Source organism: Rattus norvegicus, chromosome 8, assembly GCF_021556685.1.
Source record: "Rattus norvegicus strain SHRSP/BbbUtx chromosome 8, alternate assembly SHRSP_T2T, whole genome shotgun sequence".
In the NCBI taxonomy this organism is placed as follows: domain Eukaryota; kingdom Metazoa; phylum Chordata; class Mammalia; order Rodentia; family Muridae; genus Rattus; species Rattus norvegicus.
The window spans coordinates 59,073,387-59,097,087 of record NC_141541.1 but is presented as its reverse complement, the minus strand read 5'-3'; the positions used below and the strand labels follow the sequence as shown (position 1 = coordinate 59,097,087).

The following is a 23,701-nucleotide window of genomic DNA, read 5'->3' as shown; positions in this document are numbered from 1 at the left end:
ACCGCTTCCATAGAGAGCTTTTGGCCCATTCCTAATGAGACAGAAATCCTTCTTACCTGTTCTCGACTTTCTCTCCTGAGTGGCGAGAGCGAGCGATCTACGAGCGGTGACATGGTGCGTTCACTTCAGATTCGAGTCAGCCCACGGTGTCCGTCCGCTTGGTTCCCCGGCCGGGGTCACAAAATCGCCTTCTGTCCAGAGGACATATTCTCCTTAGACAATGAGGCAATATTCTTCCAGGGACAAGTTCTTTGAAAAGGTCAAGCCCTTCTCAGGAATCTGCTCAAGGCAGGGTTCTGGCTTTGCGTAGGCCTGACTTCCAGTCCCTGACAACTGGGAGGTGTTTAGGCTGCAGCAAGACTTCAGTCATCCAGACTTAAGCTAGGGAAGCCTGTACTAATGAACACCTTGCTACTTACTTGCTACGCAGTAGAACCTAATCCATTTTTCTGATCCAGTCTTCAATCCTTCAAGTGACAATCGAATGAGAGATCGGCTCCCAGGGCAACCTGAGCCTGCTGGGGAGTGGGAAACCATCAAGGCAGGACAGTGATTCTGGTAGGACTCTACACTCAGATGCGGATTCTGCCTCTGCCAATGCTTCCGATAGCTTATGACAAATTGCTTTCTGTGAGCTTCAGTTTTCTCATAAGAGAAACAGTCCTGACATGAAAGACTGTTATGAGGGCCAAAGGAAATTATAAAACCTTTACCGTAGCTAACAGGACATGGAAAAAGTTTTGTAAACTCTAGCTATTGTCTTTAGGTCGGAGATCTGACTACCATGAATGCTCTTAGCTTCTGCTCACACTGGAGATGAGCAAGGTAGTTCTACTGCAGAGACAGGGGACTTCAGGGTAGAGGAATCCAGGACCGACTTCAGAATGCCCCTCTGTAGTGAAGGAAGCACTTAACAGCAACTCTTATCCAAAGCCCCATAATTCCACAAGACTCCCTAAGAGCATGAATGTCTTATTTATACACATCAAGTGAAGTCGTAAATATTTACCTACTCTGTTTAAAATCTGCACTGGAACAAAAACATGGGTCCCCTGTACAATACAGGCAACAGCGTTTTAAATCACTTTAACTTTGTGTGGCAAAGAGTACTAATTTTCCCTAGATAGCCTGGGTGATAACAGTCCGCAGATGGACAATCAGAACTCCTCCCAGAGACAGCTTCATTCAGATGTTTCTGGTATACTTTCTTGGAGCACTGAAACAGGTTGCCTTCTCTTTCTCCTTCTTCCCCCTCTCTCTAGGGCAGCGGTTCTGCTGGGAAGGGACACGGAGGCCTTGCTACAGAGTCATTTATTTCCATGACACCTCTCAAAGACGGAACTTTGAGGAAGCAAAAGAAGCCTGCATGAAGGATGGAGGACAGCTAGCCAGCATAGAAACGGCAGATGAGCAGAGGCTGATAGAGAACTTCATTGAAAGCCTCCAGGCATCTGATGGTGATTTCTGGATTGGCCTCAAGAGGTTGGAGGAGAAACAGAGCAACAGCACAGCCTGCCAGGACCTTTACGCTTGGACAGATGGAAGCCTGTCACAGTTCAGGTAAGCATGTGGATCCCACAGCAGCTGAATCCCTGACAGAGCTCGGAAAAGAGACAAGCAGGACCCATGGTGTCAGATTCATGAGAAGGTCCAGGCAGAGCCGTGGTGGCAGCAACAGAGTGACCGCTGAGTAAAGCGGTATAATGAAGGTGGCAAATGCAGCCTTGAGTTGGGCCCAGAGTGTGCTGTTGAGGAGGGTGAAGCCCAGCGGATGTTTTCCAATGGCTTGCCATGCTTGACAGTCTGTGCTTCTGACTCTTCTACCCTTGGAGGTAAAGACTGTATTGACAAACTGACGATTCCTAAGGTGGGACCAGGGTAGGACTCCAAACCACAGGGAATAGTTAGAAATGACAAAAAAAAAAAAAAAATCAGAGATAGTATCTTACCCTAGCAACTGACCAAGGGTGGAGACTTTCAGAAAGCTGCAGTTTGTAGGAAACTCTTAAACTCACAGCATCAAGACCCTGATGAGCACGGATACCCCACAGTGACATTATTATCATCTCTTCCTAAAGATACAGGGACACAGAAGAACACTTTTAAAATGTCATCATTGTAAGGCAACACAGGAGAGGAGGGAACTGTCCTGGTAAATATTAAAAAACTGGCTAACCCTTTTATCCTACGCTAGCACCGGCACTGCAGAGTATCTTTATCTCAGAAGCTCCATGCTGGCCTCATGGTACTCTCTGACCCGGGCAGTCGTGAGCCATTCCAGCTTGGCTCCTTGCCACGCTGCTTTCCTTTCACTCACAGCTCCCTTGACAGGTTGCTACCACACCAGGCTCACATCCCAATTCCATGGAGGGCTTGGTGCATCCCACCACCGCACCTTCTCTTGAACTCAGTTAAGTCACCCCATGAAAGAACACACCCCATAAACACCTCTGATCGAACTGATAAGATATAACTTGCCCGTCTAGACACCGTGAAATCCCATGCACACATATCCCTTAAAAATATTCCTAATGACCTTTATCTATGCACAGAGAAGAATCTTAACATCTGCCACCATGTTCCCCCCCTCTCTTCCTCTCGCTCCTGCTCCTTCTCCTCTTTCTAAACCTTTGTTCCTGCCCATCCTTCTTTCTCACCCAGTGACAGGCCTTGTTTTATCTTGTGTCTGCCTTCACCTACATAACAACGTCAACCTACAGGGAACAATCTTCAAAAAGTTAATCTCTGTATGATAAAGAGTTGTAAGTCAATTTTAATAAATGATAAAATACAAAGGCTTCAAAGACAAAAAGCAAAATACCTAACACAGGCTCCCAACAGAGAAACCGAGTCGTCTAGACAATGATGTGGGAAACATAGGCAGATGAAGAGATAATCCATTTGGGAGAGAGGGTACCGCAGCAGTTAAGCACAATGGCTGCTCTTGCAGCAGCCCCAGGTTAGTCCCCAGCACATACATGGCAGCTCACAACTGTCTATAACATTTCAGCTCCAGGAGAGCCCTTTTCTCAACTTTGCAGGCACTGCATGCACATGGTACACAGTGTGCAAGCAGTCAAAACACCTATACATATAGAATAAATATTTTTAGATGATAGTTGAAGGTAGTTTATCTGTTACACTAAGACATCATGCTAGCTCTCACTGTATACTGATTATATTTATCAGATCTTATCTTTACATAAATTGTAAGAGAAGCTCCTCCAGGATTCAACAGCTTTCTCTTCCTGGAAGAAATTTTGAAAAGGAAGGTTCAGAGTAGGAAGAATATTTCTCATCAATGAAGATGGTCTTAGATCCACAAGTGACACTAGCTGGCATTGCATCTTCATTGTCCCATAACATACCCTACCCCTTTTGCTGGTCTCAATGGCTCACTAAGTAGCATAACCAGACCATCAGCTCTGAAGAATGTGAGCCTCCAGTCAACTTGCACTTCTCAGCCCAGAGTTCATGTATTTTCCCATTGACTTTCAAAAGCAGGATGTGAAAAATGAAGTATATAATGTGGAGGCCTCTTCCTACCGATAACATACAGCAGCAAGCCAGCTCCTCCTATGTAAATATCCTCCTGCCTGAGATACTGACATCTCCCTTTGTCTGCTGATCTCTGAACAGAGAGACCTCCCCCACAAGTGGCAACCATGGATTACGGCTCAGTTGGACACTTGGTATGTCGCCTACCAAAAGTAGTCCCCTCTGGAAACTAAGTGCCTGCAGACTCCCAGATCATAGCATTGCAGAGATGGAAAATACAAAGTCCACAGGTGGGGATGGTACCCAGCCAAGGGGCTGCTGCCTTTATCCTTTGGCTCTGTAGAGATACAGAGTTATGGACTCTCGTGCTTTACAGTATTTGAAAAATGATGTCCCTCTCCAAAATTCAATTACATCCAGACTGATGCTTCAGCTGTATTCAACAGGCTTGTCCATGAGCCGCACTGGCAGTTTGGGGATGATGTCCTATGTAATCTGACAAGTAATTCCCATGATCGGGGGCTTAGTCTTATATCTTCTTTGCTACAAAATAGGTCTTTTTCCTGATGAGACTGTATGTAGGGTCTTATTTTCATAGAGAAAATACTATTTACACCCTTGGGTCATGGATCTGACTAAAACTCAGAGGCAGAAAAAGCAAACTCAATGCTTTTGTATCTATTCTATGTATCTATTTCTAAGAATAAATGTATCTATTCTATGAAAATGAGTCACTATCCCTTTCAGGGTCCAATGTGGCTAATTTGCTAACAAGTATCATGTAGGTCTCCTTACTAATAGTGGTAGACTATTCTTTCCTTATTCTCCCTACCCTCTTGGTTTCCGTGGCTGGCCTACTGTCGTCTCTGAAGTCACCATGAACCTCTCAGGCTGGAGTTAGCAACAGTCTTAATATTGCTCTGATGCTGGAAGGCTGGGTCCTTGTCAGCAGTCACAGCCACAACAGTCCTGCTATGTGCAAACCACGCTGTTGAGCCCTTCAGAACCTCCATAACTTATCTATTGAGCTACCACTGACCTGGCTAAGAAAAGGTGGCCGCCTTCACCTATGTCCACTCATTTTGGCTCCCTGATGGTTTAGTGCAAATACTGTGGCAGATGCTCCCTGGTGAGCTTATCACATGATAAGAAGTTATCAGAGGGGCTGGAGAGATGGCTCAGCCGTTAAAGGCTAGGCTCACAACCAAAAATATAAGAAGTTATCAGAGAATACGCTCACTTCTCTAGCTCGGTTTGCTTTTTTCAAGCTGTTGTTGTCTCCCGGCTTCATCTTTTTCCCTTTATAGTCTTATTGGATGTTATTGTGCATATGCTTTCCCCAAAACTTCTATTACCATATAAATTGGCTAATGAAGTATCCTAACTAAAGCTCTAGCCAGTGGGAGGGCCATCCCCTTCTCACTGGCCTCTTAGTGCAGCTGCAGTAAAGCTCACTGTCATGTCAGGTTGTCTGATTGCACTTGGCAAATGTACCCATGAACCGAGCTTGAGCTGACTGTATCAACTAGTCACAATGGACTCTGCCATGCACTGGGGTGTGAGCTGAGTTATGAAAAATGCTTCAGCCCAGACCAGCTGTAAAGTGCCTTTCTGCCTTGACCTCACTCAAAACTGGTCATACTGTCATACTACAGTGATGCTCTCAGGTGAGAAATAAGAAGCCTCCGGAACACAAAAAGGCTGGCCAAGTGCTATGCTTCCTTTAAATTATTGTATGATATAATAGTTTTATTATTTAATTGGAAAGGGATGTTCTGGCATTCTATAGATCACTAGATATCCATATAGTCCAATGAAATGATAGGTCCTGACAGTTCCAGCAGTATTTCTCCAACCTGCTGGAATGCACGAGTCTTACTAAGGTCTCCAAAATACCATCCTTTTTGTTTTAAATTCTTTCGTACTCATCTGGTGCAACTGGCACACTCTTCAGCAGTATAATGGGCCGATGTGATTTTCTTCATAATCCATAGGAAATCCAGGTATTAAACAATAACTGTGTGCTATTGCCCATTCCCGAGGAACATGAGCTGTTTCAGCACCTCTGGAACGTGGTAACCAGACCTGCATACTTCTGAAGCAAGCCTATCACTTATAGAACATCAGCCACATGTAAAGCTCTGCAGAGTTGGGTGTGCTCCTCTTATGCAGTCCTCTGGGATCTGCCTGGGTTGTTCAGGAGTAAGACAAGGAACTCAGCAGAGATAGGATGGGAGGCACCACTCTGCACTGTCAGGCCCTACACATCACTGCTTCCTGCTGTCTATCTCTGGACACAATGCTCTTGGTGAGGGGAACACATCTCAGAGGTGTATGCTTGACGTTCTGCACCTCGCTAGCCCAAGGAGCCAATGTGGAACTATACCAGATACTAAGGCTATTCAGAGCCCTGGGTTCCACCCCAGCAACTCCTAAAAAATAGGAAATGGAGGACACAGACCTATATTAGGAACCCTCCTCCAGAGGTTCAGAACTTCAAGTTCATGTTTGTCTGAGCTGGCTAAAGGGCCAACTGGATGGACTACATAAACTCAGTCTTACAACAGCAAATGAAAAGCTAGAGCCAATTCATATATTTTAGAACTGCGGTAATGTCCACTGGTCAGGTCTCACGGAGACTGATTACATGCCTTGCCCCAACGTGCTCCCATTCTGATACATGGCTTTGATGACATCAATGCCCATTCATACCCCATGTTTAACAATTCCAGCAATATCTAGGCATGTCCCTTTCACAAGTGTATGGTTATTTGGTTAACTTGCCAAAACTCCTTCTGGAGAAAGAATAGAGGAATTTCTTACAATAGGCACCTGCTATAGAATTGTAGGATTTTCTTCCTAGGTATCTGGCCTCTGCGAGCTTATCTGTGAGTTGTGAGTCTGAACATGGGCTCAAATCCAACAATATTCTTCCAGGAATCAATCAATAAATCTCTCCTCTCTCTCTCTCTCTCTCTCTCTCTCTCTCTCTCTCTCTCTCTCTCTCTCTCTCTCTCTCTCTCTCTCAGATGAAGCAACATAAATCCATAAAGCTGTAGGGAAGGCCAGTTAGGCTGCAGGTAACTGATGAGGCACAAAGCCCAGTTTCTCCCAAGAGACCCTAGATGTTCCAGCATTATCATGTCCACAGCTTTATTGTGAATTCGGCTGCTGTTCAAGAAACTCTTTCAACACAGTAGGTGCAAAAAAGGATCTTCATTTTGCAGACTGTAAGACAGGACCAAAGCAGAGTCATATGGGGGTACTACCAGAAGACAAGTCTCTTAGCTAACTCTCCTGAGCAGGGGATTGGGAAGACATAGGCAGAGAAGACTGTCTAGATAGTCTGAGAAGTGGATCCTAGCCCTTGGCAGAAGCCTATCGGGTACTTAGGAAGCCTACGAAGCCCAGGTACTTGGGCAACTTACAAAGCCCAACCCACAGTTGGCAGGTGGGGTAAGTGCTTGAAAACTTACTCACTCAATTCCAGGAACTACTGGATCATAAAGGTAAGGCAACAATGATCCTTTTCAAAGAGTTAAAGGGGCAAAGGAAAGATACTTCATAGTGGACACAAAGGGGCTTGTTTCCTTGATCCTGTGCCTGTGACTTGAAAACTAACAAAACCCAGGTTGCCCCCTGCCCCTTCCCCAGCCCATCTCGTACTTTGGCAGCCTCTAGATTTTGGAGAATCTCCCTCAGATTCTTCATCTTCTTTTGGGTAATCTGGGGCTGGTGTGGCAGAGGGAGATAGGAAAGCAGCCAGCGTTGAGTGACATATGCCATCTCTCTTCTTCATATGTCCAATCTCTGTAAAAACAGATAAAGCCAAAAAAGAAGACAAGCCTTAAGATCTTCCAGACTAGCTCCATGCCAGCTTCTATGCCTCATAATTGTTCTGCAGAACTAAAAACATAATATATTCTTTCCTGCAGAGAGACTGTGGCAAATGTCAGGTGATTGATTGTGACAGCCACACTGGATCAACAGCATGTGTCTCTACTTGTTGGCAGTGCTTCAATTCCTCCATCTCTCTGTGTCATGTTCAGAAGCAGAATCTGACATTTATGGTTCAATGATACCTGATTAGAAAAAGCAAAAGGACACTCAAGCCTTATGCTATGTTTCTCCAGTGGTCTCTGTTGTCCATTCCCTTTCCTTCAGGAACTGGTATATGGATGAGCCTTCCTGTGAGAGCGAGGTCTGCGTGGTCATGTTCCATCAGCCATCAGCACCTCCGGGCATCGGGGGCCCATATATGTTCCAGTGGAATGACGACCGGTGCAACACGAAGAAGAATTTCATTTGCAAATATTCTGACGGTAATGACTCGTTCCCCCAACTAGATAGCTAATTTTCCAACCTCTTTCCCCATTTCACAAACAGCTGCTTGTACCAAGAACTTGTTCTATACTCACTGAGAAAGCCTGATGCAAATGCCAGAAACATTAAACTTTGAGAATTCTTCTCAATGGAAGCATAACAACGCCTCCTCACTGAGAAATAGTTCTATCAAAGGAGAGGCTATCAGATGCAACAGAAGGGCTGAGAAAGGGAAGGATCTAATCTACTTAGGATAAGAAGGTAGACTTAAGTGACCGCCCAGTAAAGGCTTCTGTTGTGAACAGGCACAGACCTTCACCCATTTCGTGTGCAGTCAGCTGTGGGAGCCTGGAATAAGCTGACAGTTACTCTAGCAGCCATGTGAGATTATTTCTTGGAATTTAAAGAAACATAGGAATGAGAAGGCAAGTGACAAAATATCCCAACGTCCTCTGCAGTCTTACCCAGCGGGCACTTCAATACGTTTAAAAGTCCCCAAGGCAACTGGCATCTTCATATTTGTCTTGCAAATTTAGCTTGCATTTGCTCCCAGATCTGCAGAGTTGGAATTAAGAACAAGCCTTGCTTGTTCTTACTCTGCTGAGTTCCCAGACTCCTTTATTAAAATTGACTTAGAATTAAACGTAAACTCATCCTTGATCTGTCTCTGAAGCTTCTCACTTCCCTGAAGCCAACCGCTTAGTCCCAATTCCACAGTCTTTCCCTGCAGGAGTAGAATGACTTGCTGGTTGTATCCATTACAGTTGGGAACCAAATACTACTGCCATTTTTAACTGCTTGAACCACATTATACTGTGGTGGTAATTTTGTGCTGGAAGATGTCTTCCTCACCTATTCTAGCCTCTGATGAACTCTTCCCAATGGCCTGTCTCTCCTTACCACATGTAGTTGCCTAAAGTAGAAAAGCTGCAGAGCCCCGGACTGCTTTAGGAGGACACCTCAGAGAGCAGAAGAAAGCACTACTTATACATTAACTTACATTTTCCATTGTTTTTGTTTATTAAATTCTATTGGCTTCATGGTTGAAATGTTTCAGCTTCTTTAACAGTTTTTCTTAATGAGAGATTTTGAAATTTGCTTTAACATCCCTTTACATTTTTCTTAAACTTGGTTCCTTTCTAAGAAGACACAAATTACCTCTAGCTTCTGTTATTACCTGAATTAGCTTGACTGAGTTCTTGGGTGAAAAGGACAGCACACCCTAAGAGTTTAATAAAGAAAGTATACTAAAAGGCTGTTTGCAGTGGTGTAGACCAGGAGCAGGAGATGATAAAGTGTCCAGGGTCTATCTGCAGTCGGAAGCACTACACCCCTCAGCTTAAAGGGACAAAGCAAGGGAATCATTTTAGCAAGATGCAGAGAAAGGGACCTCAAAACAGAAGCAGAAGCCACAGAGTGCAGCCGCTGACAAACCATCCCTACAGGACAATGAGCATGAAGAGTGCCATGACCTCTGCATGCCCTACCTTCTGACCCCTGTCTTTGATTCCCATTGGCTAAGACAAACAAGACACCAAAGACAGGGATGCCCTGAAACAATCTATGAAGATCAGCCTCCCAGGACATACAGATGAGATCTTATACAGGGCAGGCGGCACATGGAGAAGCACTAACACTTAACCCTTGCAAAGTCATATACCCACAGATAAATTCGTTCAGCTTACTGTACAGGACTTACTATGCTATTATCATGATAAGGCCCTGCCTCGTTTTCTCTCCTAACCTCTCAGCACTCTCAGCTCCTCTCCTCACTCCTTTCCAATAGTTTTGAACTCAGGGGCAGTTTCTTGAAAGCTCTTTCTTATCTGCTACTTCCTGTGCCTGAAACATTTCCCCCTTCCCCAGCCAGCTCAGTATCACCCTTCAGGTTTCAAGCTAAGCATCACCTTCTCTCCTAACAACTAAATACAACAAGTCACCCCAGAGCATAGCCTAGCCCAAGAGGATGGTGATAACAATGATGTTAATGATGTTCTAGGTGAGCTCTCTGCTCCCAAACCCCGTGGGAGAGAGACCTCACCGCCTGGTCAGGTGGGCACTCCTGAGGCTGCAGAGCAGAAGAGACCACCAACACTGCCCACCCCTGCTCACATCCCTGGCCCAAGAGGAAACTGTATACGTCCTCTGGGTTCCCGTATTGCAGGGCCCAGGAGCAGCAGGTCTGCTGCGTCTGAGACACCTTCAGAACCTGAAGGGACCCACCGGATAAACAGTTCTCTGCACCCAAATCCCGTGGGAGGGAGAGCTAAACCTTCAGAGAGGCAGACACGCCTGGGAAACCAGAAGAGACTGCACTCTGCACACATCTCTGACGCCAGAGGAAAACACCAAACGCCATCTGGAACCCTGGTGCACGGAAGCTCCCAGAAAGGGCGGTGCAGATCTTCCTGGTTGCTGCCGCTGCGGAGAGCTCATAGGCAGCACCCCACGAGCAAACTTGAGCCTCGGGACCACAGATAAGACCAACTTTTTTGCTGCAAGCGACCTGCCTGGTGAACTCAAGACACAGGCCCACAGGAACAGCTGAAGACCTGTAGAGAGGAAAAACTACACGCCCGAAAGCAGAACACTCTGTCCCCATAACTGGCTGAAAGAAAACAGGAAAACAGGTCTACAGCACTCCTGACACACAGGCTTATAGGATAGTCTAGCCACTGTCAGAAATAGCAGAACAAAGTAACACTAGAGATAATCTGATGGCAAGAGGCAAGCGCAAGAACCCAAGCAACAGAAACCAAGACTACATGGCACCATCGTAGCCCAATTCTCCCACCAAAGCAAACACGGAATATCCAAACACACCAGAAAAGCAAGATCTAGTTCCAAAATCATATTTGATCATGATGCTGGAGGACTTCAAGAAAGACATGAAGAACTCCCTTAGAGAAACACAGGAAAACATTAATAAACAAGTAGAAGCCTACAGAGAGGAGTCGCAAAAATCCCTGAAAGAATTCCAGGAAAACATAAATAAACAAGTAGAAGCCCATAGAGAGGAGTCACAAAAATCCCTGAAAGAATTCCAGGAAAACACAATCAAACAGTTGAAGGAATTAAAAATGGAAATAGAAGCAATCAAGAAAGAACACACGGAAACAACCCTGGATATAGAAAACCAAAAGAATAGACAAGGAGCTGTAGATACGAGCTTCACCAACAGAATACAAGAGATGGAAGAGAGAATCTCAGGAGCAGAAGATTCTATAGAAATCATTGACTCAACTGTCAAAGATAATGTAAAGCAGAAAAAGCTACTGGTCCAAAACATACAGGAAATCCAGGACTCAATGAGAAGATCAAACCTAAGGATAATAGGTATAAAAGAGAGTGAAGACTCCCAGCTCAAAGGACCAGTAAATATCTTCAACAAAATCATAGAAGAAAACTTCCCTAACCTAAAAAAAGAGATACCCATAGGCATACAAGAAGCCTACAGAACTCCAAATAGATTGGACCAGAAAAGAAACTCCTCCCGTCACATAATAGTGAAAACACCAAATGCACAAAATAAAGAAAGAATAAAAGCAGTAAGGGAAAAAGGTCAAGTAACAAATAAAGGCAGACCTATCAGAATGATGTTCTAGGTGTAGTGTAGCTGTGTCAGTTGGCAGTGAATAAGGTCTGTAGATTAAATGACAGCAACTTATCAATGTCCATTCCCTGGCTGTGACCATTATACTATGTTTATAAAAGAGAATGCACTCTATTTTTAAGATCAAAGTCATTAGTAGTAGAGGGGTCCCATGTCATATCAAGAACTTACTCTCTGAAGAGAAGTTAGGTATGTGCATGTATGCATGTAAACACATGTATATATGTGTTTACAGATATAAATAATAAGTAGGCAAAATGGCAAAATGATGATAAAAGATATGTTCAGATTTTTTTGTACAGTCTTACAAAATTTTTTATAAATTCGTAATGATTTCAAGACAAAAATTTTGTCCTGTTGGAAGCCTCTGATGATTCACACTGACTCACATACAGAGTGTTTATATGCCTACTTACTTGTCTCTTTCCTGAACACGGGTCATCAAGTCTGGAGGCATACATTTCTAGTCACTCAATGAATTAGAGAAAAATTAGTTCTCTAATTCCCACAGGATGATACAACATCCTCCTAACATTATGAAACACTGGTAAGGGGCTGTGAGAGTGAGTGATCATGTCTAAAACTAGATTTCAGAATGTGATCATATGGAATTGGTGGCATTCTAGCCAGATTGTATGCTAAAGAGACAGGAACATTCAGTAGAAATGAGGCAGAAATCATCGGAGGTGAGATACCATGCAGGAAATAATGGTCACTGTGCACTGATGTGCTGTGCTCTTAGCCACTGTTCACAGATGTGTTCTATGGTCGTGGCCACAATGTCAGTGGTCAGAATGATTAATATTCTTTATTTACATATGTTCATGTAGATATGATATGGTGATCACAGAATATCAGAGGATAAAAACTGACCTAGAGATTCCGACCGAGAGACCGCTGGGTTCTTGGCGGCTGGCGGCTGTCCTGCCGGCAGGCACCGGTAGCGGCGGGTGTCCCGCTCCGCCGGCCCAGCTCCTGCGGAATCCCTGGCTGGTCCGGGCCGGAGTGCCGCACTCACGGCGGCTCCGTCGCAGGCACGGAGCGAGGAGCAGCCCGCGTCCTCCGAGGTCAGCGTCATGAGGAGCCTGCCGTTCTTCTGCCGAGGTCAGGTGGTGCGTGGCTTCGGCCGCGGCTCCAAGCAACTGGGCATCCCCACAGCCAATTTTCCTGAACAAGTAGTAGACAATCTTCCAGCTGATGTGTCCACTGGCATCTATTACGGCTGGGCCAGCGTTGGGAGTGGAGAGGTCCATAAAATGGTGGTGAGCATAGGATGGAATCCATACTACAAGAATGTGAAGAAGTCCATGGAAACCCATATCATCCATACCTTCAAAGAGGACTTTTATGGGGAGATTCTCAATGTGGCCATTGTTGGCTACCTCAGACCTGAAAAGAACTTTGATTCTTTAGAGTCACTTATTTCTGCGATTCAAGGTGATATTGAAGAAGCTAAAAAACAACTGGATTTACCAGAACATTTGAAACTCAAAGATGACAATTTCTTCCAAGTTTCTAAAAGCAAAATTATGAATGGCCACTGATGAAAAGTCTCGTACCTGTCCACCCACTAGTGTCTTAGTGCTTCTGATACAGTCTCATCTTGATCATAGTTTAAATCAAGTGTTTCCTTGTAGCTGTCAAGAGGTCTCCAGCAGTTAACTCCATCATGTTGCATAGAAAAAGATTCATTCAGAAATCAAGGCTTTAAATGTAATGTGTTGATTAAAATGTAGCACTAGAAAGCTAGTGTCTTGTAATGAAAATAAAGTCTGTGAGTGTGGGTGGAAAAGCAAGTTACTAAGGAAAATGAGGACTGGCCATAGTTCCTGTGACCATGTGTGCTGGCACTGGCAAGCCTGACAAGCATGTACTGCTGAACAGACGCCTTCCAGGAAACGCACCACTTACACAGCTTAGCCAAGGAGGGAAATCTAGAGTTACTTTTATTATTTTGTGCATTAATATATTTTTACAGTCCTTCAAACTTTCATGAGCCGTGAGTCACTCATTCCTTATGCGGTCACTTCCTGGTAGTGTCCTAATGCTCTGTGTGGAGTTAACTTCAGGTTGAAGTGCCCTTGATGGCCCCGCACCAGGGCTTTTCTGCACAGTACTGAGGATCCAACCCAGTGCCTTACATGGTAGGCAAGTGTGACCACTGAGCAAGGCTCCTGGCCCCCTTTACTTTTTTAAGCCATATGACGTCTATGTGTCGCCTTTTTGAAGAATAGATGTTTTTGCTCTTTTTATGACTTTGGTTTATTTTCTTCCCATTTGGCATATCCGACAACCATGTGGCGTAGAGACTGCTTGTGGGTGTGCCGTTCTGCTCAAAACTAAGTGGTGGTCAGGTGCAAGTATGCTTTGTGTTTTAAGAAAAATAAAAGAAGCTGTATTTATAGACTTGCTTGGAATTGAAACGGACCCAGCCAGTTCCTACCCAACCCAGCTCTGTCTTTTTTTTTTTTTTTTAAACAGTGTGGTCCTATGTTTTCAAAGTAAAAATAGTTCTCTATGACCAAGTACTTAAATATAATTTAATACTCATCTAAAGCCTTTGCAGCTTCAGAAGTGGAGAAAGTTTTAGCCGCGTATCTTTATATCTCCTGGTTTCTCACTGAATTGGCTTGAGTTGCCTATGCTGGCAGAAGGTTGACATTGGGCGACCAATTGCTTTGGGCTCATCAGTGCGGTGAATTAGTTGTTGAATGGCGAGAGATTTGCTGGGGCAGCCCTGTGAATGTGTTCTATGACTGAGCAACCTCCTTAGCCTTCAAAATAGAATTTTTGATGTTGGAAATTCCATACTAAAAGGAAGCCTTAAGTAAGAATAGCTTGTTAATTATGTCCTCATTAAGTAATGTTCATGGCTAATGTCACATTGTTAACAGTTGTTACTTTGGAATTATATGGCATGTGGTTTAGGGCTTAGTTAATTCTCTAGACTTCAAAAACTGTATTATTGATGTATTATAAGAAATTACAGTACCACTTTGATTAGTCTGAATGTTTGCAGACCTTGGAATAAAGTTTGACTGTTATTTTTTTCCTTAAAAAAAAAAAACTGACCTAGATTCTTTCACATTTTTGTTGTTTTATTGTCTTTACTAAGTAGAACAATTATGTCATCTTTAGCTAGTTAAAATATCTCTTAGCTAATTATTAGCTATAAAATTTAAGTAGGTTATTTAAACCCCTGTATTTTAGTTTCTTTGTGTACAAAATCAGAGCAATAATGATAAGGTTCCCCTCTAAGTCTGTTATCAAGATTGAAACTGTTTTTATAAAATGCTTAAAACGGTCTCCAGTATTGCATAATATTCTATGTGGGTATGGTTTAACAGTGAATAAATGGACTTTTATCATATCTACACACACATATGTAAAGAAAGAAGGTCAATCATTATTTCCTGTCTGAATAAAATTCCTGATATCTGATCCTGACAACTGTCTCACTAAAACCTCCATGCTCCTATGAATTCCAGGCATCTGATTAGCATAAGAGATCCCCATGCTAATACAAGGTCAGCCAACAGCAGAAACATCTGACTTAGAAGCTCTTGGAGATATTTTAAGTATCTCAAAGTCAATCACGAGTCTCTGACTTGAAACTGGCCAATCCTTCACTGACTTCTACATCTTACAGACCTAGTGTTTGTTGCTCTCTGAAATGGCCTTGGTATGAACCGATGAAGTATCTTGGACCACTTAAGACAATCCCAGACAGGAACTGCAGTCGGGGAGTAGGTATCAATGCTGGAGCCCACATAGCTCCATGCTGATAAGGCGGAGGCACACAGGAGCTCAATATTCAAGCAAGCGTTCCACTCTTGTGTACATCTGGAACACCTAAGATCAACGTTCTTAAATGGTTAAAAAAAAAAAATCACTGAACTAAAGCTGAAGGAAGGCTAATATTTCTGTGCAACAAATTCTTTGACTTAAGGAACTTACCTGCAATATCTGTTAATAATGGCTAATATAGTGATACTAGAGTTCATTGGATTAATGCTACACTAGCTGATTTCATTAAGATGGAGGAAAAATGTAAAATATTGTGTTTTTTTGCTGCTGCAGATAAACCAAGTACAACACCCTCTCTTAGTCCTGGAGGTGAGTCTGTCATATGAAATTTGGGTTACGTTGGGACGTTTCACAGCCCTCCTTATAGACTTAGAACCATGCCTTTAGAACAGATTGCTCAGCAGGAAGACCACTGGTGTTTTCCCAGGCAAGCTGGACAGATATCTATCACATCCAATTGTGGCAGCTAGCTCATAGCTCTCACTTTCTGCCCACTGTTATCCACATCTGTCAAAACTGTAAAGTTATAGTTTGAAAATTCCATTTTGGATGCTGCATCATCATCATCATCAACATCATCACCATGATCATCACCGTCATCATTACCGTCATTATGGTCAATCAATATATTCAAATAAGCTAAGAAATGAGCCTAACTGGTCATTTACGATCTTAGCAGTGAGTCATTGTACCTTTCCCCAGGCATTTTAGTCCTTTATGTTGCTCAACTCCAACTGCTTGTTGGCTGCTTTGGTGCCCAATCATTGGCAACAAAGGTCTCACCAAAAATATAAAGACTTGTCTGGGGGAGTGGCTCAGTAGGTAAAGTGCTCAAGAATGAAAACCTGAGTTTGATCTCCAGAATCCATGTCAAAAAGCTTGGAACAGTGATATTCCCATTTCATCCCATTGCTGGGGGGTGGGGGGCAGAGACAGGGTTTACTTCCCAGGCAATCTACCTGAATCTCAAGCTCCATGTTCAGAGAGACTCTGTCTCAAAACACAAGGTGGGGAACAGTAGCAGGAGATACCTGATATCAACCTCTAGCCTATGTACACACACAAAACACACAGATGCACATTCTTTCACACACATACGCAGAACACACAGAAACACACACAAACAATGGAGACAAACCCCAATTACAACAAATCTAACACTTGGTACATTGCTGTATTCATAAATGGCATTGGTCACATTGCTACTCTTTTCTTGCATCCCACTCTACATGTGGCAAGACCTCAGAGCATGTCTGGACTACAGCACCTTCCTTCAAGTTCTCAAGTCCATGTGTATCTCTCTCAGGTGAAGCAACTGAGCCAGCAGCACCCATACTTCCAGAAGAAACTCCGGAAATAGACACCAAAGAACGCAGAGGTACTTGGTCAAAGTAGATAATGAACTCCTTTGACTAGAAATCACCCGTGGCTACATTTCCTACTTTCCTCTCCATACAACTCCTAAAAAATGGAATTAGGCAAAGCATCTGCGACAGTGCAAACACGGTACTAAACGGCAAGTCATGTCAGTGAGTTGTGCATTGGGTGCTAGGCTAAGACAATTGAGGGAAAGAAGACTGGACAGGAGGTGAAAGTCCGTCCTGTCTCTATAAAGGCAAAGACTTTGGAACGTTCCTGACATGGGAGGTGGGGTAGGACAGAGGCTGGGAGAATAGACATAGAAAAACAAGAGTGAAATAACCCTAGACATGATACATACCATCTGGGATCAATATTTATCAGTGGATCAAACTGAAGAAATGAGAAAGATAACATCTAGAGCCTGCATCATCAAAGGTAAAAGATAGTTGGGGTGTTAAGCTGCAGTGCTAATGTCCTTTCGATTTCACTCCTACCCTGAGTTTCAAGATGGAAATCTGTGGTTTCATCACCGGGCAACTTAAAAAAATTTTTTTCTCTGTGCTTCAGTTTAATCATTTAGTACTTTTCATACCTAGCTGAAAGCTCTATCACATTGTTAAATGGAAATGAAATGTTTTACTGTGATTCAGTTCTGACACTGAGAGTCTATACAAATACACACACACATACACACACACACACAGAGAGAGAGAGAGAGAGAGAGAGAGAGAGAGAGAGAGAGAGATCACCAACTAATATATGATTTTTTTTCTTTTTCAGAGGCTGCTTTGAATCTTGCCTATATCCTAATTCCCAGTATTCACCTTTTCCTCCTACTTGTGGTCACTTCAGCTGTGTGTTGGGTTTGGATCTGTAGAAGGCAAGTAGAACCTTCATCATACAAACCTTTGCTCCCTCTGCACTCAGATGAGGCCTGGTTGACATCATTAAAAGCCATGACAACTCCAAGAGAAGGACCACTGTAGAACTGAGAGTAAATTCTGGCAGGACACGAGGTCCACGTGCCAAACTAACAGCATTTCTCTGAGCATCTGTGCTGAGTAAGATTAAGATAGCAGCCCCATGCCCTCTCGCCTCTGTGTGCATGGAAGACTTTTAAGCAAAGTGGAAGGTAAAACAGTGTTATTCACTTCCTGTGCACCCACGGATCACACAGTAAAGTGTTCTCCTAAATGTAGGTCCTCATTCCAAAAATGTTTGTTGAGTAAGGAATGACTAATGGGCCACATGAAAACTGTGTGTTCCAAAGGATTCTGGGAAGTATCTGACACAAAGCCACTTTATTCACAATGAATCAGCCAAATTCTTTTAAACTGACTTTTCTTTTAAATTATTTCAGAAGTGTATTGTAGCAAAGAAGCTAAACTAGGTAGCATAGGCAGCGTCTGTATGTAATCTGGATCATGTGCTCATGTATTTTAAGTACATGCAACCGTTCTCTGTTACACTGCTGTTCCCCAGCATCAAGGCAGACACTCAAGGAGGTTAGCATTCTCTTTTACAGCAGAAAAATCAGTCCAACTTAAGTTAGACTCACTTTGATGAGCAGTTTGAAATACATTTGTAAAATTCCAATGCAGGCAGGACTTATTTCAATAATCCCCTCAAACTATTATTATGAGTTTAAGCAATGAATACACACACACACACACACACACACACACACACACACACACACACACACACACACACATATATATATATAAAACAAGCATATAATAAACACTCAAAAGTATTAGTCACATCTATAATCATTTTTGTTGGTAGTTCTCTTGCATTTAAAATAGAATTCAGTTAAACAATTACCGATATATTTTCCAATGACTTATCTACAATTGGTTCTTGATTTCCACTTTTAAATGCATTTGTCCCTTTGCCAGGACTCTCTCATATTCATATTCTCTCTCTCTCTCTCTCTCTCTCTCTCTCTCTCTCTCTCTCTTTTCTCTTTCACCCCTCTGTCTCTGTCTCTGTCTGTCTGTGTCTGTCTGTCTGTCTGTCTGTCTGTCACTCACACTCTCTCTCTCTCTCTCTCTCTCTCTTTCTCTCTGTCTCTCTCGTGTGTCTGTGTGTCCTTCTTTCCTGTTTTCCTTCCTTATTTTTTAAGTGGTCTGGGGAACTCCGGGCTTCTCATATGCCAGCCAAGTAGCATTTAGCTACATCCCCAGTCCCTCAAACAATATTTTTAAGTGTTACAAACAAAATGCATTGATAGAAAGAAGTAATTAAACTATTGCAGAGTTTAGCAAAAATGTCTCCCAAGATGTATTGCTTCTTTATTAGTGATTTTTAGTGGTAGGTACAATTTTAATGTTGAAGTAGAGGTGAACCCAAAATATTTCAAAGCAGTTCTAATAACTCATGTGGTATGGGAATGTGATTTCTGTTGGTGACAGAATCGATGACATTATTAATCTCACTCTTGTCTATACTTATGGTAGAATATGGCTAATTTTGCTTAGCGATGGATGAGTTTTGTTTTTAATGTTCAGTTGGTTAGGGTTTGGTTTGGTTTAGTGTAATTCTTTTCCTATTATTTTCCGGCCTCACATTCTCTAAGGAGTCCTGAAACCCAAACTCACGACAGTAAACAGACCATGAGTAGAGCAGTCTTCTGGGGTGTCTCCTACCTGATGCACAAAGCCTATTGGGGTAGGTAGGTGAGAAGCAGAGCGAGCTGACTTCCTCAGGTCACTTCCTCCACTTCAATAGGAACAGGGACATTCTCAGGACCCTGGTCCCAGATATTCAGCCTGGTTCTCTTCTTCTAGAAAACGGGAACAGACAGACCCTCCCACAAAGGAGCAGCACACCATTTGGCCCACTCCTCACCAAGAGAACAGCCCTGACCTAGAAGTTTACAATGTCATCAGAAAACAAAGTGAAGCTGATTTAGCCGAGCCCCGGCCAGATCTGAAGAACATCTCCTTCCGGGTGTGCTCTGGGGAAGCCATGCCCGATGACATGTCTTATGACTGAAACATGGCTATAAACCCTTCTGAAAGTGGGTTTGTGACTTTGGCAAGTATGAAGGATGGATTTGTGACCAATGACATCTATGAATTCTCCCCTGACAGAATGAGGAGGAGCAAGGAGAGTGGATGGGTAGAAAATGATATATATTACTAAGACATATGAAAAAAAACTTTTTACATATGAATGTAAAAAGAGAAGGAAAAGCCTCCAATTTCTTACAAAGACGATATTCAGAAGGCTTATGAGAAGGTTCAGCTCAGGTCTTAGGGGCAAGCACAGCATCACAAGTTCCTTCTGGGTCCCCAAGTTCTGGCTGCACTCCCTATCCAGGAACCTCGTCCAGCTCAGCCTGGTCCAAGGCACCTCACCCAAGGGGCTGCTGCACAGCAGACCCTCAGAGAAAGCCAGTGGCTTCCAACTGACGCTCAAGAGCTGGTGCTTTCCCTGGTCAGGATTAAGGTGTGACCAGGGAGCTTGGAAAGCCTACCTCTAGGCTCTGTTTTCCTTGCTCTGTACATCTGTGCAGGCAATCACAAAGACACAAATGGTGGGATCCTCTCAAAGCCTCTGTATGGAAGCCCCAGGCTGGCCTGCACATCAACAATTCCCAACCTGCATCCCACCCCCACCCCTGAAAAAAAAGTCAATAAAAAGCAGGAAGCAGAATGTTAGTCAGTCTGTGTCTACAGCCCTTCCTCTGCATGTGGCCTCAGGGGAGTTTTTTTTTTTTTTTTTCATTCTCCCAACATCTAAACTTGGAAAAGTCCAACTTGGAAATACTTTCGAAAGTAAAAATGAGCTCTGTTTGCTTCAGAGCTTCTTCTTCTCTGGGCTCAGACAGTATGTGCTGTTCTGGGGATGGGTGGCAGAAGCATGGGAAACTGACTGTGTACAGGACTGGTGAAAAGAGTCGACCTAGTAAGGAAAAGGAGAGGCAGGCTTCTCACTATCAGAGAAGGCAGCCACGGTCACCAGAAGGGAGGAAACTGGAACAGGTCCTGTTGTGTGCAAGGGGAATCGAAACAGTGCTGCCGTCATTGTGGAATTTTATGTACTGGAGTTTTATATATATGTATGTCTGTGTGTATGTATGTATATATGTGTTTTCCACTAAATAGGCCAGTACTCCATGAAACTGGATGACTCAAGGGCAGAAGCAGAAGAAATATGAGTTACTTGAGTAATGAACAGGAAATAATGGGTATCTAAACATTGGTAGAATTAACAGGTTTATCGTTCAACAGGAACAATGGGGGCCCGAACATCACAATGACCTATAACGTATTTATGAATAACTACGAGAAAGGAGCTCAAGGGCAGCAAACACAAAGTCATGATAAAAATATATTTATTGCCTTGGTTGACTAGTACACATTGTATATTTGTACTGTTAAGTAATACTATTGTTAAAACTTAAAGAGATTGGGAATGAGAATGTTCATTTGGGAAATTTTACACCACCACCAAGCAAGACTGATTAAGAATCAGCAGATAGGGTTGGGGATTTAGCTCAGTGGTAGAGTGCTTGCCTAGCAGGCACAAGGCCCTGGGTTTGGTCCCCAGCTCCGGAAAAAAAAAAAGAGAGAGAGAAAAAAAAAAAAGAATCAGCAGATCACAGACACCAACTCGTAATGATCCACCTTTGGTAATGAGGATTAATTTGAATATTAAATCATTGAAAGTAAAACCAACAAAGAGAATGTGACTCAATGGGTAAAGTGGGAAAACATGGGCATATGCTGATACAAAATAAAAGAATAAATTAAAACTTTGATGTAGATGGTATATTTACATGATTTCAGGTAAAGATCATTGATTGCAAAAGTGACCCAACAGGCAAAGCCACCTCAGTCACCTGATGAATGTGAATTCTGTGGACGACGAAGTGTACTGAGATTGTAGACCTCACACTGTGGTGTGGTGAGAGGGACATGGCATCACATCCACGCTGTTTCACAGTGTACAAGCTGATCATAAGGAGGCCTTGCATAACAACAATTTGATGGACAATCTACAAACTACCTGGACGGCAAACCTGAACTCTGATGGTAAAGACGGTGGAAGCAAGACAGGGGCAGCTGCAATAGGAGGACAGTAAGGTGATGGCTCCAAGCGTGACCAGATCCTGAAATGGATCCCTTTTCTCCTGTAAAGGAGAAGACGGGAACAAATGTGGATGACGTCTGAGGACTAAATGTCAAAAACTTCCTAACTTTTGCGTTGCCCTGAGGACATGGCCTCTTGGCACTGGGAATGTCTTCCCAGAAAGCACACAGTGAAGTAATAAAGGACAATGGACTATCAGGTTGACCACTTTCTCTCGTGTGATATGGGGACAGGGATGCACTGTACCTGCAATCTCTCCTCTGTTAGAAATTATTTTTGGAAAACCATTTACAAACATAATTTCTATAGCCATGGATTCCATGACTCACACTATGCTACCCATGCATCTGAAGTCAATATACAGGCTGTGGCTGATAGCATCTAACAGTCTTTGATCAAAGACAAAAGTAAATGAACTCCTAATAGAACCGTCCTCAGTACCTAGCCCCAGGTTCTGGCAGGGAGTTGTGATGAGCCAGCCTGCAATATCCAATTCAGTGACACCTTTCTTCCAATATTCCCCATCTTTCCCCTTTGGAAATGCAAATGAGTTGTGTGATCTAGAATAAACATCAAGGTGTCTTTCAACTCCAAAATCATTTTATTTCAATATTGTAATAGCTTCTGTAGAGCATTTGACAGCCTCCTGAACTTGTAGTAAGACACTCATAATAACAGAGACAGATACAAATATGAAATTGCACGGAATTGCACCCTCAGAGGCAAAGTCATTTTTCTACAGACCTTTGTCTCTTTCTCCTGAAGACCAGTAAACGGTTACTAATTCCTAACTAATCGTAAGTTACCAGAGAGTCTTGAGACTGAACATCAGAAAAGGTGACCAGAATGAGTTATCAGGTCAAGAACATGAGGAAAAACAAGCCTCCCAAAATATAGTAAGGCCAGTTATAAAGTTTTCTAGACATAATGGGCTTATTAAATGGACCATAACCTTCAAATAGGTACTTGAATATAAGATAGCATTTCCATATACTAATAAGAAAATTTAGTCTACCTTAAGGAGCTCAAAGTTAGGGTTGTACTGTTTGTTAAACTCTGTTTTCACAACAGTTTATAACTGCTCGACAGTAATAGTAAGAAACACCAATGCACTAAGGGCTTAGTCAGGAAACTAGGGGCTGCTTTAACTTTTTATACCACCAGATGGCAGTAGTAAGATGCCATCAGTTTCTGTCAACTTCCTACATCTACAGTAAGAAGCAGGCAGGCCTGGTAAGGCTAGGAGAGACAATACAGTAAAAAGAAGCAGTTAAAATCGCAGGTTCTCAATCAGGTGTCCAGGCTCGCAGGCCTCTTTCTGCCACTTCTGGCTGTGCCGTCTTAATCTGATACAAAGACAACAATAAACAACTTCCTTTTGGAAGCCTCAGTTTCTCCCTCTAAAGTGAGGACAGTAGGGTCAGGGGAGATTGATTGTTCAGCCTGTAAAGTGCTTTCCCTACAGGCATTAGAGCCTGAGTGCAGATCATGGCACCCAAAGACAAGGCAAGGCCTAGCAATGAATGCCACTCTATCACTGGGAGACACAGACCCCAGGGCCTACTGGCAATCAGCTCCAAGCTCAGCCAGAAACGTCATCTCAAAAACACTAAGGTGGAGACCAATAAAGGAAGACACTCGTCTTCAAGCTCTGGCTTCTCACCTGTATACTTAAGTACACACATACACATGTACACACACGTACAAACACACACACACACACAAACACACACACACACACACACAAATGTGTACTTGGTATACCTTCTGGGTTGATTCGTGTATATACCTTAAATTTTTCATATTTTGAAAATCCAAACTCTTATGAAGAAACCCCATTGGGGGAAGTAGGCATGATGCCCCACTTCTGGTTGGAGGTATTGGCATTTGATAGCTGCTTTAAGAGGAAGATTCTGGTTTTTTCTTTAAGGGTGTGACCACTAGTAGATTAGCCACTCTTCAGAGCAGGCCCTACACCCAAGAGTTTTTGGGCAA

At 43.1% G+C, this 23,701-nt stretch overlaps 2 protein-coding genes across 8 annotated transcripts in view; both read left to right on the top strand.

The window, feature by feature from the left end:
- Positions 1-22,294, top strand: part of LOC148004127 (layilin-like) — a 33,738-nt gene extending 11,444 nt beyond the window's left edge. The window contains exons 2-7 of one of the 7 annotated variants that reach the window (XM_087564130.1): positions 1,263-1,560; positions 7,663-7,820; positions 15,515-15,550; positions 16,548-16,619; positions 17,384-17,483; positions 21,403-22,294. In XM_087564130.1, coding sequence (XP_087420256.1) covers positions 1,263-1,560; positions 7,663-7,820; positions 15,515-15,550; positions 16,548-16,619; positions 17,384-17,483; positions 21,403-21,406 — 668 coding nt within the window. In that variant the 3' untranslated portion in view covers positions 21,407-22,294. Of the gene's footprint in view, positions 1-1,262; positions 1,561-7,662; positions 7,821-12,264; positions 14,376-15,514; positions 15,551-16,547; positions 16,620-17,383; positions 17,484-19,395 lie in introns of those variants that run through there. The other 6 variants (XM_087564127.1, XM_087564131.1, XM_087564128.1 and 3 more) reach the window with 6 other exon arrangements.
- LOC148004128 (riboflavin kinase) lies at positions 12,314-14,375 on the top strand. The gene has a single exon (XM_087564134.1). The coding sequence runs from the start codon at positions 12,511-12,513 to the stop codon at positions 12,976-12,978; it is 468 nt and encodes a 155-aa protein (XP_087420260.1). The 5' UTR covers positions 12,314-12,510; the 3' UTR covers positions 12,979-14,375.
- Positions 22,295-23,701: the final 1,407 nt, after the last annotated feature.